Source organism: Paroedura picta, chromosome 2, assembly GCF_049243985.1.
Source record: "Paroedura picta isolate Pp20150507F chromosome 2, Ppicta_v3.0, whole genome shotgun sequence".
Classification (NCBI taxonomy): Eukaryota; Metazoa; Chordata; class Lepidosauria; order Squamata; family Gekkonidae; genus Paroedura; species Paroedura picta.
Window position 1 is genome coordinate 76,259,704 of NC_135370.1, and position 14,759 is coordinate 76,274,462.

The 14,759-nt window shown below is 43.7% G+C and overlaps 1 protein-coding gene across 6 annotated transcripts in view; it reads right to left on the minus strand.

Annotated features, from left to right (window-relative positions):
• KDM2A (lysine demethylase 2A) overlaps positions 1–14,759 on the minus strand; it is a 70,600-nt gene that overhangs the window by 10,330 nt on the left and 45,511 nt on the right. For all 6 annotated transcript variants that reach the window (XM_077320929.1, XM_077320928.1, XM_077320930.1 and 3 more), the window contains exons 11-15: positions 11,426–11,541; positions 7,006–7,132; positions 5,729–6,126; positions 914–997; positions 176–442 (exon numbers count right to left, since the gene is read on the minus strand). In XM_077320929.1, the coding sequence (XP_077177044.1) occupies positions 176–442; positions 914–997; positions 5,729–6,126; positions 7,006–7,132; positions 11,426–11,541 (992 nt within the window). The remainder of the gene's footprint in view (positions 1–175; positions 443–913; positions 998–5,728; positions 6,127–7,005; positions 7,133–11,425; positions 11,542–14,759) is intronic.

The following is a 14,759-nucleotide window of genomic DNA, read 5'->3' on the forward strand; positions in this document are numbered from 1 at the left end:
GCGTGTTCCACAGAAGGATTTCAGTGTTAACTCTAGCCACCAAATTTAGAATCTCAATCTCATTTGTTCCTACTACTTTTGAGAAGCACAACAGGCCATCCTCTTCCCCCAAAGCAGAAATAAATTCTTCCAGGCACATAAGTAGTTTCCCCACTGACAATGCCATATTACTCACCGCCAAGCACTGTCGCAATACACAGGACTGCTTCATACGACCAGGTCCACCGAACTTCTTCATATCCCTGCAGTAGTGGCACATGCCACATTCACCCTGCAGGCATGCCTTGCATTTACGACATCGCACCCGCCTTCTGCGAGCACCAGACACAATAGGAGAGACTGTGGGCCTCACAGTTGCAGGACGTGGCGCTGGTTTCATCGTGTGCGGCTTGGTAATGGGGATGGTAGGTAATCTTAACTTTGGCCGAATCTGAAGTTTAAGCTATCAGTGAAAAAGTAAGATAGGAAGAAATTAGGTGGTGTGACACATACGTCTATCACACTGGAGAAAGCAAGTGTCTATCTGAAGAGGTTCTGGATGGCAATGTGTGTTCAATCTCAGGGAATGGAAACTGAAGACATAGTACATGGAATGACTTAGAGGACTTTGCTCCTAGTACAGAAAAACTCTGAAAGTGCTTCCGTTTATCATTAACTAATTCTGGGTTTTGCAAAAATAACTCCTAAAAATTGAGGCCATGATTATAATCTTTCTAGTTCTTTTATCCTGAATTTCCAGTACTCACAGCTTGCATAAACACCCACTTCTCCTTTAAAAATACAAAGAATAGTACAGAGGCCTTTTGTCAACTTTTCTTCTTAAACCCGAGGCCATATCATCCAACCGCCAAAATTTTCACGTTCCCCACACCAAGTCTCATTATTTGAGCCAAGTTACAGACCCATCATTTACCTTATCCCTCTTTGGCCACTGGACAATAGGGATTCCAGTAAGTGCCAGCTTGGGATCACTGCTTGCGTATTCCTCCAGCAATAGCTACAACAGAAACAAGATTTAAAATAAAAAAACACAAAAAACCCCAGTAATTTTTCATAGAATTAACCTTTTCAGAACACTTCATTAGTTACCTGGTAACCTTTATAACTCTGCAAGCTAGAACAGTGTTCTTCTTGTCCCCATGTTGCTTACCAGGGGCTGAAGCAAGATATGAGCCACAGACTGCTTCCCTCTTAGTTTACAAATTATTACACTAGCTCTAAGGGAAAAATAATTCTATAAAAATCCACACTGCTGCAGTGCCCTCTGTATCAGATACATGTATAGCTAGGTTCTGTTTTACCCAGACAGCAAGGAGGAAACAAAGTCAGCGTTTTCAATTATACTCTTTTAGGTGGTTTATCTCTCACAAAGAAAGCTATATAACTTCCAAGCAATGTGGCTAGATATTAGCAACAAGTGGTTGCAACTGTCAGATTTTGAATCCCTTCTTTTAACCATATTTCCTAATGCATCTGCTATCCACCCCACCCACCCTTGACTGCCATTTCAGAACTGCTTTATTTACTTGAGGTTACTATGGTTACATTTTCAGAAGCCTCCTGCTGGCATCCCCATGTGCAGGAAGTGCAGTGTTCCTTGCTGCCAAGAGGGAAAGAACACTGCATGGGCTGGGCTAATTCTCCCTTGCACTTACCAGAGCAAGGGGATTCATATTCCCACAGAAGGCCTGTACTGGGAAATGGCTTCCAAGATGGGTAGATTAATTTAAGTCATCTTGGGATATTGATGTTGAAAGCGATGATTTAACAAACTTCTAGCTTTCTAATTTATATTTTTCTGACAAACAGATTAATTGGTGTAACAACAAATATATATCTGATTTGCAATGAATTAGAGCCTTTCTATTATGCAAGAGCCTTTTCAAGGCATGCAGCATCTTTGGTAATACAGAATATGTATCTGTTTAATGAAGCAGATTAAGGTTTTCTGCTTGATTCTAGATAATGTAATGTACTTATTTTAATTTTATGTACAATCAAAGGCTCTCAGTATGTTTGATAGATGATCATAGGTCTACTTTAAAAGTATCAAGAGGGCACTGTTTAACATATTTGTGCTTCAAAGTTATTTAAGGGACATGATATAACTGGAATTTAAAACCAAATTCATCCAATCTTTTTTTAAAATCACTTATCTAGCACCATTCTAGCGTTCAGCTGTTCCTCCACCCGACAGAATACTGTGGGTGGAAGGAAGTGGCTGCCTTAGCTAGTTCAGCAGAACGTGCAGTCTCCAAGCCCCACCCTCTTCCCTACAGCTTATAGTTGAGGAAAGGTCGGCATTTGAGGGCATGAAGACACATGCTTCATAGGGCAGAAGGGGAAACGGTCTCTCCAGCAGCCTGGGGCACCTTAGGGGTGGCTGCACAGGCACGCAAGCTCCGGGAAGGAAACACCCAACTCCACTACCTCCCACAAGGGTTTCAGAAAACCGGTCCCAAGAAAAAAGTGCATGCATCGATTTGTACAATATACAGCACCCACAAACAGCCACCGTTCCAACAGCCGAGTTAAAGGGCCTCTGTACCGCCTCGACATAAAATGCCGTTCATACAATGCTCTCCCGCCAAGCAAGCACCAGATAAGCGCCTCACCCCTCAAGTTCTGGGAAGGGGAAATCCGTCAGCAAACAGCAGCAGCAGTCCTGCGGGAATCAGCTCGCTTCCTCCTCAAGAACCACCCCACTCCCAGTTCTGAAGCTCGAGCCAAAAGCGCCGTATCTGCCTGACCTTGCGTACTCCGTGTTCCACTGACGGCGCCGAGACTCTCGGAGGAAGTTTCCGAGACCCTTTGTCCCTTTTCGGCCAAGTTACAGAGCTTTGGCTTCGACGTTTTCTCGCCGATACACAATCGCCTCACGTTCCTCTTTCACAAGAGAAGCAACCAAGAACCGATCGTTCCTTAACTCTACCAGCCCAGCCAGCTGCCCTTCCAGCAGCATGCTCCTTCCAGAACCCTTCAGCGGAAGCTTCCTGTGCCTGCAAACAATGCTGCTGCGTCACCCACATGCAGTTCCCAGCAATGCTTTGCAACGGAAGATGGCAGAAGAGAAAAAAGAGGCCGAGAAAGCAAGCGAGGCAATGTACGGGAGGGCAGAGCCGTTCTGCTGCAGAGTTGGGAGGGGGCTGGACCAAGCTGTTCGATGGCTGCTGATTGGTCAAAATGGCAGCCCAGGCAGACTCTTCTCCCCTCCCCCAACACTACTGCAATTGGAGATTCCAGGGCCAGTTCCCCGCTGCCGCCGCCGCCGCGTGTGGCTGACTTTTAGAGAACACAGAAAGCTCACTCCATTCTCAGTACTGCAGTTTGCCGTCCCCCCCACACACACATTTGCCCTTGTCTCGCCGTTTTCCTCAGAAGCCGTTCCTTCTTAATAACAATGTTGCCTTCTGAACACCCACAATGACTTTTTTACTCTGGTCACAAGCCCTCCTCTCCATGCCCTGGAGCATCTGAGAGGTGGAAGTGGATTCACTTCTGTTGTAACAGCTATTCAGTGTATTTGAAATGTCGATAGGAAGATACAGTTTCTAGCAGCCCAAGCAGCTCCATGCTTCATAAATGTAACTCATTTAAGTAATGGCTTCTAAGGGCTTCAGTGTCTCTCACACTGGAAGTTTCAAAATTCAGGACCTAGCAAGCTTATGAAACCAAGTATCAGAAGACAGGGCAAGCAAACAAATATACCAGCCAAACAAGTATCACCAGATAATGTGTTGCATTACTGGTTAGTTAAGAACTGAGTCTCCTATTATAGTCAGATAAACAAGCAGATAAGCAAGCATCATGCCTATCTTTTGTACTACAATGGTACAACAACAAAAAGCTGTCAACTTTCTTGGACCTTACAAACATCAGCCTCTGATACTAAAGTACAGATGAGTCCACGAAACAGTCTGAAGGCAGGCTCATATTCTGCTGGAAATCCACAGAAGGCATGGAAACATCTTGCAGATGACAGCTAATAACAAGCAATAGTTTGGCTAGCTGTGCCAGAGGCTTGGTTGGGAGGTTGGGAGATCATCCACCATGTTATGGGTTTTTGTCTTTTAATGGGGGTGTTTTAATGAGGTTTTAAGACCATGTTACCCGCCAGGAGCCAATTGGGGAGTGGCGGGATACAAATAGAATAAATAAATAAATAAATTAAATAAATCGCACATCCCTCCTTTTATTCACACAAGACAGTTTGCTTACAAATTAAAACTGGAAACTGGAAATTTGTGAGGACAGGGGAGAGGAGTAAAGGGCAGGGAACAGAATTCCTAAACCATGATTTGCTCTTGTGTGGTTTATTTGAAACATTTTTCACCTGCCCCTCAAGCTAAAGTTTTAGGGGCAATTTGTGAGGGATTGAGAATAAAAAACAGATAAACAGAGTAAGGTCAACTATAAAATTCTTTAAAAAAACTGTAACATCAAGTTAGCACAACTGATTTATACTTTATTCCACACCTTAAATATGCCATAGAATTCTAATGAATGCTTAGGAGATCACGGAGAAGCAGATATTCTATATTCAGCTGTTTTCAGATTCCAGGGTGGTATTGCTGGTGTTTTTTTCATAAAGCCAGTCACAATGACTGGATGTTGCCATTTGAGTAGCTGCAATAAATATTTCCATGTCTTTTAAGACCCCAGGCTTGTTCAAACACTAACTCAGGGACAGTCAACCCCCCCCCCCTTCCAGGAAATGTCAAATGACATCACATATAGTAAAGCACAAGACAAGCAACTCTAGAGGTATTGTTGTCATTCATATTCCTCCAAACAGCTTACAATAAAGGAACAATGTCAAAATTTGCCTTTTGAATAGATATTTTTAGATAACTCTAGCACATCTCACATGATATCACATACGGTAAGAGGAGCAACATGAAACAAAGAGACGGAGATTTACAGTCAATTACCAAAAGTTAATAAAGGAATGGATATGCTATTGCCTTCATCTGAATAAGCCATTACAGAAAGATGTCTATTAATTGCCACATCTTCCTATGTAAGTTTTCAGCCAAGCCAAAAAGAGTTGATTTTTATACCCTGCTTTTCTCTACCAGAAGGAGTCTCAAAGTGGCTTATAATCACCTTCCCTTTCTCTCTCCACAACAGACACCCTGTGAAGTAGGTAGGGCTGAGTGAGCTCTGACAGGACTAGTCCAAGGTCACCTAGCTTGCCAAATTAAAAGCTGCTGCTCTTAACCACTACACCATGCTAAAGTCAGGCACAAGCAGCCCACAACTATTTAGGAACTCATAAAGAAACAGTGGTCATATGACTGCATGATCACTGTGCAGTTTCATACAGAAGGTTTGGATATATTAATTTTCCCAGTATGAAAACTGCAGGGAACAATACCAAATAGAAAGTACTATTGAAATGTGCAAAAAAGCTGATGACAACCATCTTACACACTGTGAATATGGCAAAGTCATACATTGGACAGCATTAACACTGATGAAAACAAAAAAGCAAGCAAGTGCCATGGGATAGTCTTATTAATATGTTACAGCAAATACAGACTTGCACACCTGTTTCTGCCCAACACATCTGAATTAACGCCAAATAAAAACAGCAAGACACAATCCCTTCTAGTGTGTCTAAAACACAGCTCAAGTAAGAAAATTCTAGGCTAAATAAATTCACACACCTATCATACAGCTTTCACACAATAGAAAAATTAAAGGAACCTGAGCCTTTGCTTCATACCTTAACGTCAGCAATCAGGGCATCCTCATCCTCAATGCCAGTAGGTACACACTTCTTGTGCAGTGGCAACGATTCCAGCTTGTCTACAAGACAGCGCAGACCCTCAAGTTCAAACTGGGTCAGATGTATCTTCTTGCCCTTATGAGGGCTGTTGCTGTGAGAGTCCCAGACCTGGCCATTGTGTGAGCCTCGGCTGGACTCAGAGTCCATGGACATAGTTCTCTTTAGACCTGGCAAATTCCGACAGCTTCTGCCTAGCTCCTCATAGTCTAGGTTAGCACCATTGGCCACAGGGCTAGTGAGTACTGACCGCCTGGTGACTGGACGCCTTGATTCCTTTCCTGCTTCTACATCATCTTCATCCACGTTTCCTGACTCTGAGCTGCATAGCTCCATATCTGACAGTAAAGGACAGAAGGACAGTGAGATCAAATGTCTGCTTATGAGACATTTTAAAGCAACTAAGATATTTCAGCATTTGTACTATTCACCCATAGGAGCCTCTTGTGGCGCAGAGTGGTAAGGCAGCCGCCTGAAAGCTTTGCTCATGAGGTTGGGAGTTCGATCCCAGCAGCCGGCTCAAGGTTGACTCAGCCTTCCATCCTTCCGAGGTCGGTAAAATGAGTACCCAGCTTGCTGCTGGGGGGTAAATGGTCATGACTGGGGAAGGCACTGGCAAACCACCCCATATTGAGTCTGCCATGAAAACGCTAGAGGGCGTCACCCCAAGGGTCAGACATGACTCGGTGCTTGCACAGGGGATACCTTTACCTTTACCTTTACCTTTACTATTCACCCAGCAGCAACAGCACTGGGGAAAATGCATATGTACATGTTACAGTACTCAGCTGTTTGTCTTGGGAAAACATTCATGTTATAGCAGCTGTGGTCCATTTGTCATTCAACTGCCAATTGGAGGCAATCTCTACTCAAGCAAGACAACTGGAAACCACATAACTATATTATGTACTTTCTTGCACTGTCCTGATAAGAACAGATGCTTCTTCAAAGTTAGCAGAATACCTCAATGAAGCAACATTAGGTAGCACATAAAGGACACCTGTGAGCTCACAGGACAACCTTTTTGCAAAAATGAGGAGTTTTAAAGCAAAGAAAGAAGTGCTTCACCTTATGTTTTGTTGGTGTTAAAGCTGCTATTGGACTCAAATTTTGTTGTGCTCCTTATTCCAATGTCAATCTTGAAAGCATTTCAGTAGAGGAGGGAAAGAGCTCTAGGATTTCACAGTAGCAAAGAGGTAGAAAATAGCAGCTCTTACCCATGTTGAGTGATTCCTTCTGAAAGTCTTTAGTCAGGTGGGAACGGCTAGTAATGCAGTAGACATAGCGTTCTAGCACATACCAGCACATTTCATAATAAAAGGGATAGCGAAATTTATTTGGGACCTGTCAAAAGGGAAGGGAAGAAGTCAAAGAAAGGCTGTTATATACTTGCATCAATACACCTCAATGGGGAGATAACATTGGATCCTACTGTAAATCTGATATCAGAAGGTATTTTTGATAGTGAAGCATGATTTCCTTGCCTCACCCTAGGCTTGTGCGATTCGGCCGCCGAAGCGGCCGTTCCCTCCAGGCGCAGCCAGCGCTGCGGGGCAGCGGCGTGACAGTGGGCACAACCATGCAGGCGCCTGCGTGGTTGCGCCCGCTGTCACGCCGCGGCCGGCACCGCCCTCCCCCCCATGGTGCGGCGCTGGCTGCGCCTGGAGGGAATGGCCGCTGAAGTGGCCGAATCGCACAACCCTACCTCACCCCTATTGCTGAAGCATCAAATGCTATTCTTGAAGTTGGAAGAGAGAGAATTGGTAATAATTGCCCACCATTAAATTAACAGAAATTTACTGTGAGATTTGGGTCACTGCAAGCATACAGAAAAGTTGCTCAGCAGTTAAATCAATGTCGTCATCATCATCATCATCATCATCATTGTTACTGTTATTATTAAGATTTATTTCCCGGGGTCACAATAGTCTTATCCCCATTAAAAGACTTTAAAAACAATCCCAACATGGCAGAAGCTCTCATTATTCCTACCCCCTGCTATCACAGCGGCAGGGAGGGTGGGGAGATCTAACTTACTATTCTGTTGTAACCTTAAATGAAACCACTGATCACTAAAAGCAGTCACATTATCAGAAGTCTAGAAAGGAGTCAGTAAAACATCAGTTAAAAAAGATTCTAAGGGTTCAGTGAAATTATAGTCTTATCTAACTGAGGTCTGAGGTCAACTGGTAGAAAGCATGAAGACTAGAATAATTCAAGACAGAAAACAGAATATCACAAAGCATGGTTTTTGCAAAGACAATTCACATCTTATCAACTTTAAAAAATTCTCTGTAATTGTTAAGTATGTAGATAGATATTACACAGTATGATTTCTGAAAATGGTTTTGACCTTTAAGGCAATATGCGGTCTGGGCCCAGCGTATTTGAGGGACCGCCTGGTCATTCCTGGCCCCAGGAAGGCACGCCTGGTCTCAGCCAGGGCCAGGGCCAGGGCCTGGGCCAGGGCCAGGGCCAGGGCCAGGGCCAGGGCCTTTTCAGTCCTGGCCCCAACCTGGTGGAATGAGATCCCGGAGGAGCTGTGGGCCCTGCAGGAGCTTTCAGCGTTCTGTAGGGGCTGCAAAACAGAGCTCTTCCACCAGGTCTATGGTTGAGGCCAGGTGGCAAGGAAGATTAGCCCTCCCCTCCCCCCAGGAGTGGCGGTAGTGAAGTCTACATGCACCCTCTCGCACCTTCCCCTGTAGATGAAGAAGATTTGGGGGTTTGGGTTCGGGAGGAGTTTTTTTTTCTTTCGCCGCAGCATCTTGGTTTTATGGGGTTGCTCGTATTGTATTGTATTTGGTTTTTTATATCCGTTTTAATGGGTTGTATTGGGGTTTTTATCCGAGTGTTGTAACCCGCCTCAAGCCTTAGTGGGGAGGCGGGTAATAAATAAAAATATAATAATAATAACAATAATAATAATTATAATAAATCTTTTGTCAAAATCTCTTTTAGGTAAGTTTAGAAAATCAGGAAGAAGACAAGCAGTCTAGTTATTAACTGGTTAAACAAGAAGCAGAGTGGAAGAAGAAACTGACAAGAGTTCACATAGGAGAAGCAAGCCGTATGGCCATCCAATGATCATATTGGGATCAGTGGTGCTACGTACAAATGATAAAGCAGGCAATGTTTGGGTGGAAAAATGTGTCCAGACAGTGAAATCCCAAACCAATTGAAAAGGTTGAAGAAGACAGGAAACAGCAAAAATATATGAGATTACATGTAGACTGTACACTGGGACAAAGGCATATTCAGAAGGTCTGAATTAGCGGCAGCTACTTAGTACAGACATTGAGTTTAGTGGAAAAGCCACAAATTGTCTGTTCAGCATGTTCCAGAAATGGAAAATGCATATATACTTTAGCCAGTATTAGGAATGGGACTGAAAAGGTAAGGTAAATGATATGTTACATAAATGTATGGCATGGCTACAGTTAGAATACAGCATACAGTCTGTCCATGATGGCTAAACAGAATCTTCATATTCAGGAAGATAACTATGTCAGCAATTCTTAACAGAACCCATAGTGTCCCGGGACCATCTACTCAGGGGCAAATGGGGGAAATTAAGGATTTTAAATTGTTCATTCCCCCAGCTTATGAGTGCTTCTGGTAACCGGCAGAGAAAAGCTTTTTACTGTCACTCCACATCAAGATTTAAATTCTCCCCCAAGACCTTAAGAAACTGGCACAAAGCGAATAGGAATCTATTTACCATTAAGTAAATAGCAATCTAACCTAACAAACTAACATTAGACACAAGGATCTCAATAAATCTGAGATCATATGCATATCAATATATTTAATTCACAACATGGCCAAATCTATAGATATTTAAATCTGGAAACTGGAGCCATCAACAGAAAAGACATAATTCTACAAGCAAGAGAAAAGCCCCACATTTGCAGCAAAATCTGAAATACATAAAAAGTAACAACACTAAACAAAACAAATCATGGGATGGAGGTTACCGCTTCACAAATAATAGACACAGCACTTGTAGCTTTACAGAACAAACACCCTATAACAGTACTCCCAGTTGAAGCCTTAATTTCTAACAGTAAAAGGCATGGAGAGGGGTAGGGATGTTTTTAGGACTGTTTTTGGCAGCAACTGCTGGGTGCCTTGCTACTACCTGACTTGCATGACTCACCCAGGCATGGCTGCTTTCTACTGTTTACCCACCAAAAAAAACAAACAAGAAAACCCAGTATGGTGTTATGGTTAGTTTCAGACTAGCATTAGAGGTCCAGGTTTGATTCACCACTTTATTATAGAAATTCACTAGGCCTCGAGCCTAGTCTTATCTCACAGGGCTAAAAGACAGAATGATGTTGTGGCTATGGGTCCCAACTGTGAAGAAAAGTAAGGTATAAATGAAATAAGTAATATATTGAAGATGGAGGGTAGATAAATGGTTAGTGGGAAGCAGTAAAAGAAGCAGGGAAAGGTGATATGGGGGTCAGCCAGGAAGAGGGAAAGAGGAAACCATATAGGGAGGAGGATACAAAGGAAAATGAGTTGTCCTATGCAAGTCCTTGTGGGTTCCCCACCCTGCAACTGAGCTCAATTCAGCAGAAGGCACTGTACAATTTGGCTTGATTTTTCCAGCGAGAGGCTGCTGGGGTAGGAAAGGAAAGAAAATCTGGTGCAGGGGGAAATAAAAATTGGTTTGGCTGGTGGGTGGGTAGGACAGACAGAATCAGGGGAGAGGAAAAAGAAACAGGAAATAATGGTGGAGGGGAAAACGAGATTTCCCCCCAGAATCAAATCTAACATTGTCTATTGTGTTATACATCTGTGCCAAAGTGCTTAAAATATTGGTGAGGATGTAAATAGTGTCTAGGAAATATGAGCTCAAATTTTCATTCTGCCATGCAGTTCACTGGATAACTTTGGCCCAGTCACTCTAGCCTACCTCACAGGGCTGTTGTGAAAATATGAAAAAGAACCATGTATAATTATTAAGCTCCTTGGAGAAAGGATGGGATAGAAATTTGTTAAGATATCTTTGTAATTTAACTTCTTGTGGAATTATGGCATTTGATAATGTTGCATACTTGGTAGGTAATAGTGGTTTAAAGATTAAGAGGAACTGAACTAGAAGTTGGGGGATAAATAGGAAATGACTGTCACCAATCTGCTTTGAGTACGGATATTGGGGTGTCACAGACTGAAACATTAATATTGGCTAGATAGACTTATTGATAAAGAAATGTGATTCGTATGGTCTCTACCCTTACTGCTAGGATGGAACACACACTGATATTTGCAGAATTCCCTGGTGATTAGTACACTTTGAACATCTTGCAGTAACAGAAGTTAACCATTCAGAATCATTTGGGAGAGAAATTGGCAACAATACAGTATTACTTTCAGCAATGATTAAGCAAAGCTAGAATATCAAAATAATACAGAACATCAGAAAGTCAACTTGTTTTCCAAAGATGAACTACTGCATGTATGTATCTCCTTAAAGCAATATACTGTATATATTGCTCCCAAGATAATTTTTAACTTCCTTTTCATGTAAGCAGGCAGCAAAGATAAATAGGTATTTTTTCTGGAGCTACAATATTCCTTGGGGGGGGGGGAGGGAAATTCTAGCTGGAAAACTTCTTTGAAAGTGCTTACCCGTGTGCGGTCTTCGATGCTGTAGATCCTCAACTGCATAGGGATGTTGAAACTATGCAGAAAGTTACCACCAAAAACTAGGGTGTCCATGGGAGTGTATACTGCATGGATCCAACCTGAAGAAGAATCAGTGCATTTAGTTCCTTTCTTGAGTTGCATCATTAAGAGTCATGTCTGCTAAAAGCTGATTTCTATCATTTCTCGCTTCAGATTCATGCTTTTGGAACCCAAAGTCACCAAAGGGGCAAGGAAAGGGGCTATCAGTTAATCACAGTTCTATCTAAACTACAATGAGTTACTATAGAAGGACCATGTATGGCTTTATTCAACAGTCATGATGAAAAATGATTTGACTTGGATTAGTGAATATGAGTTTTATGAATCTTGATTTTCTACAACTGACTGTATATCCCATGTCCCTGAATTCCCTCCTGTATAAATAATAATAATGACAATAACAATGTTTATTTATATTCCGCCCTTCCAGCACTCAGGGCAGGTAACAACATTAAAACAAATACAAAGATTACATTAAAAAAAATTACAATGTATAATTTCCTGTAATTTGTGCCCCTGCAGGGCCTGATCTCTTCTGGGAGTTTATTTCACCAGGCTAGGGACAGGGCTGAAAAGGCCCTGGCCCTGGTCGAGACCAGCTTCATGTCTTCTGGGCTGGTGACCTGGAGCACATGCTTTCAGTGCGCTTGGGAGAATATAAGGGAAAAGGTGGTCCCAAAGATACACTGGTCTCAGACCATTTAGGGCTTTAAAGGTTAGAACCTGATTCAGTCTCCAATCTGGAGTCAATGCAGCTGAGAGAGCACTGGTATTATATATGCTCCATATTTAGTCCCTGTCAGGACTCATGCAGTTGCATTCTGGACCAGTTGGAATTTCCAAAGCAGTCTCAAGGGCAGCCCTGTGTAGAGCAAGTTGCAGAAGTCTGTCACATGGATTACACTAGCTAGCTAGGTTCAGCTCCAAGAGGTACAGTGCAAGCTGCCTTGCCTGGTGGATAGAAAAACACTAGCCAGGCTATCTTCATGACTTGGGCCTCCATTGTCAATGAAGGCTCCAAAATCCCACCCAAGCTTTTGTTGGTAGGTACTGCTGTTAACTGTACCCTGTCAAATGTTGGGAGCTGTATCACTCACCCCTCAACGTGCTGGCCCAAGCCAAAGGGCCTCTGTCTTGGCTGGATTCAACTTCAACCAACTTAGTTCGAGCAAATCTGCCATAGGTCTCAGACACCTGGCCAGGTTGTCTGGGGGTGTTTATGGATGATTGTCCATTAACAGAAATAGTTAGGTGTCATCTGCATACCAATGACAACTCAGCCTGAAATTCTGGATCAGCAGGACGAGAGGGCACATATAGATATTAAATAGCATCGGGGAAAGGATAGCTCCCTGTGGGACCCCACATTTTAGGGCCCTACGTTGGAACATATCCTCCCCTATTGCCACCCCATGTCCCTGATTTTGGAGGAAATACTCCAGCCATTTTAAGGCTGTATCTCTAACTCCTATCTTGGCTAGGCGGTGGGTCAATAGTCTGTGGCTGACCGTGTCAAATGCTGCCATCAGATCTAAAAGGAGCCAGTTTGGTGTAGTGGTTAGGAGTGTGGACTTCTAATCTGGCATGCCGGGTTCGATTCTGCACTTCCCCACATGCATCCAGCTGGGTGACCTTGGGCTCGCCACGGCACTGATAAAACTGTTCTGACCGAGCAGTGATATCAGGGCTCTCTCAGCCTCACCCACCCCACAGGGTGTCTGTTGTGGGGAGAGGAATGGGAAGGCGACTGTAAGCCGCTTTGAGCCTCCTTCGGGTAGGGAAAAGCGGCATATAAGAACCAACTCTTCTTCTTCTTCTAAAACAAGCAGCAGTGGTGATCTGCCTAGATCCAGCTTTATCTGGAGATTGTGTGTCAGGGTGACCAGAGCCATCTCCATCATATGGCCAGATTAGAAGCCAGACTGGAAAGGATCAAGTGCTAAAGTGTCTTCCAAGAATCCTTGGAGCTGTCCTGTGACTGCCCATTCAATCACCTTACCCAGAAATGCTAGATGCGAGATCGGGTGAACGGATCCAGATATTGTTTTTTTCAATAAAGGCTGCACTACTGCCTCTTTCAGTTGTGTCAGGAATGTCCCTGAAGTCAGGGCCAAGTTGATAATATCCCATAGGGCAGGGGTAGTCTACCTGTGGTCCTCCAAATGTTCATGGACTACAATTCCCATGAGCCCCTGCCAGCAAATGCTGGCAGGGGCTCATGGGAATTGTAATCCATGAACATCTGGAGGACCACAGGTTGACTGCCCCCTGCCATAGGGGACCTCATATCTCCTCACCACTAGCCTTAACCAGCCATGAGGGACATGGATCAAGATGATGTGGTTGGCCGGATAGCTGCCCGGTCCTTGTCTACTTCCACCAAGGAGATCAAACTGAAGTGGTCCAAAAAGGACTCTGCATCAAACCTGGTGGGAAGGACTTGTTGGAACACCAAGATTTTCTCCGCAAAATGGTGCGCAAAAGTCTGACAGCTACTGTAATTTATTTTGGGACAATCCAACAGATGTCAGTGATCTGATTGTTTTAAATAATGGTGATGGTCATGAGCTTATGGAGGCAATGGTGTCCACATAGAATTCCCTCTTAGTGGCTTTCACTGCCATCTCATAAACGCCTTATAAGAGGTTTCTAGTACTATGTCACGAGTTTTCCACCAGACTCGCTCTAGCCATCTATGCTTCTGTTTTCATTTGCACAGTTCTGGTGTATACCAAGAAGCTGGCATCAGATGGTTGATGAGAGGGTGTTGGGGAGCAATCTTGTCAATGGCCTCAGAGAGTTGGTCCTGTCAATCCTCCACAAGCTCATCAACTGAGTTGCCGGGATGGGGGTGGGGGGTTGTATGCTGCAGAGGAATCCAGTTGAATCCATAAGTCTCCTTGGGCAAGCATAAATTTGCTTTCTGCCTATACAGGGAGGGGGTGGTATGTCAAGCTGAGTCTTCAGAGCACAGTGGTCTGATCATAGCACCCTAGTAGATTGGACTGGGCCAACATTTATCCCCATTCCAAAGATTAAATAAGGTGTGGCCTGGTTGTGGTGTGAGTACACCAAGCAGATGACCAAACTCTCCACTGTGCCCCACACAAGAACTACACATTCAATTCCTGGGATTTTTGGGACAGGGAGTACCTGGAAGGGAGAAGATTCTTGGACTAACTCTGCTACCCCCCCCCCCCGATCTCTTGTCTAAAACTGGTGAAGGACTGAAAACCCGGGGGAGGGGGTCAGTTGTCTTAGATAAGATGTATATGTA